The 1,503-nt window shown below is 40.9% G+C and overlaps 1 protein-coding gene across 1 annotated transcript; it reads left to right on the forward strand.

Annotated features, from left to right (window-relative positions):
* Nucleotides 1–240: 240 nt before the first annotated feature.
* Nucleotides 241–675, forward strand: LOC114414141 (basic leucine zipper 4-like). Its single transcript, XM_028378480.1, has one exon. The coding sequence runs from the start codon at nucleotides 241–243 to the stop codon at nucleotides 673–675; it is 435 nt and encodes a 144-aa protein (XP_028234281.1).
* Nucleotides 676–1,503: the final 828 nt, after the last annotated feature.

Here is a 1,503-nt window from a genome sequence, read left to right on the forward strand (position 1 = left end):
TACATTGATTTTAAAAATAATATTATTTTTTGTGACCAATATACGTTACGTGCCATTAGTTTCCCAAAATCTTTTGCGCTAATGGATCCCACGTGTTCCATTCCCACTCCTTCAAATACCCCTCTCCAATGCTTCCTTTCCTCCCTTTTCTCCTCCTCTCCTCCCTCCGGTTCATTCTTTTGAATTTACGGGGTTTTTTTCTTCTCTCTCGTATTTTGATCTTTGCATTTGAACCAAGCCATGTTTTTCCACCAAGATGAAGCGGTTCAGTACCCGTGCACTCCAGTTCACGAGACCATGCTGACCGAAAGCGAAATAGAAGACTTGTTTTCTCTCATTAACCATTCGACAGACCCGGCTAGCCCGGGGTCCGGTTCCCAGGGTTCAAACCGGGTGGTTTACTCGCCAGAGGAACGAAAGCTGAGACGCATGCAATCGAACCGGGAATCGGCCCGAAGGTCCCGCTACAGAAAGAAGCAGCATATAGAGAACCTCACGAGCCAACTGAACCGGTTGAGAATCCAAAACCGATTACTCAAAAACCAACTCGCCTCCACCATGCACCAGAACCTCCTACTATCCCTACATAACGACCATCTTAAATCCGAATCCGTTGCCCTTATGGCCACACTTTCGGATCTGTGTGGGATTTTAGGCACCATGCTTTCACATTAATAATATATACCAACCAAGTAACAAAGCAATGAGACGACTATATATATAATTTATAGACTAAACTTCTCGATGTTATCTATGTTAATTACTAGCTGTATATATGTAATTGAAGAATAAAGTTTTCTACTTCACGCATTCAACCATTGAAAATGTCTGGTTGGGGCATCGAGGTAGGGGAAGAGTAATGCTATAGCTAGCTAAAAGGTACTCCTTTATGTTTATTTTTTTGAGGGGTCTAGGTTTTTTTTTTTTTTTTGCTGTTGCTTAATTTCTACTAAGAGAGGGAAACATCAAACGTGGTTACGTGAAGTGTAGTAGCTGAGAGAAACCCCGCGTTGTTGGAAGTACGATGTAGGGATTTTGAGGGTCTGCTTTTTTTTTATCATGTTTTGCAACCTTTATCTTTTGGGAGCTTTTCGTAAATTTTTATAACGTTAGTGAGTGGTGAAACCATGAGGTACTGGCGAGCATTTGGAGAAGAAGTGTTTAGGCTCGATCGGCATCTTCGTGGAATATGTTAACCTTGGCATCAAGAAAGCCTCAATCTCATATAATGTAAATATGCTAACTATGGGCAATTTTTGGAACGCATCTTGTATGTTATTTTTTTTTGTCTTTTTGGATCATTTTCAATTCAATGCTTCGACTAATAGACTTGACTTTGGCCTTGGTCGGTTAAGGTTTACGTGGCTTTTCTTTGAAAATAACAGAGAGACAAGTGGCAAAAATTACGGTCGTGAGGTCATACATAGGACCCACACATGAACGATTATTTCTAATCATGTGACGAAAATTGCTTTTGTTAGCAGCGACGTGACGTGAGTTAAC

Source organism: Glycine soja, chromosome 6 (genome assembly GCF_004193775.1).
Source record: "Glycine soja cultivar W05 chromosome 6, ASM419377v2, whole genome shotgun sequence".
NCBI lineage: Eukaryota > Viridiplantae > Streptophyta > Magnoliopsida > Fabales > Fabaceae > Glycine > Glycine soja.

Coding starts and splice junctions, on each gene's coding strand:
- LOC114414141 (XM_028378480.1), top strand. CDS start 241: ATGTTTTTCCACCAAGATGAAGCGGTTCAGTACCCGTGCACTCCAGTT.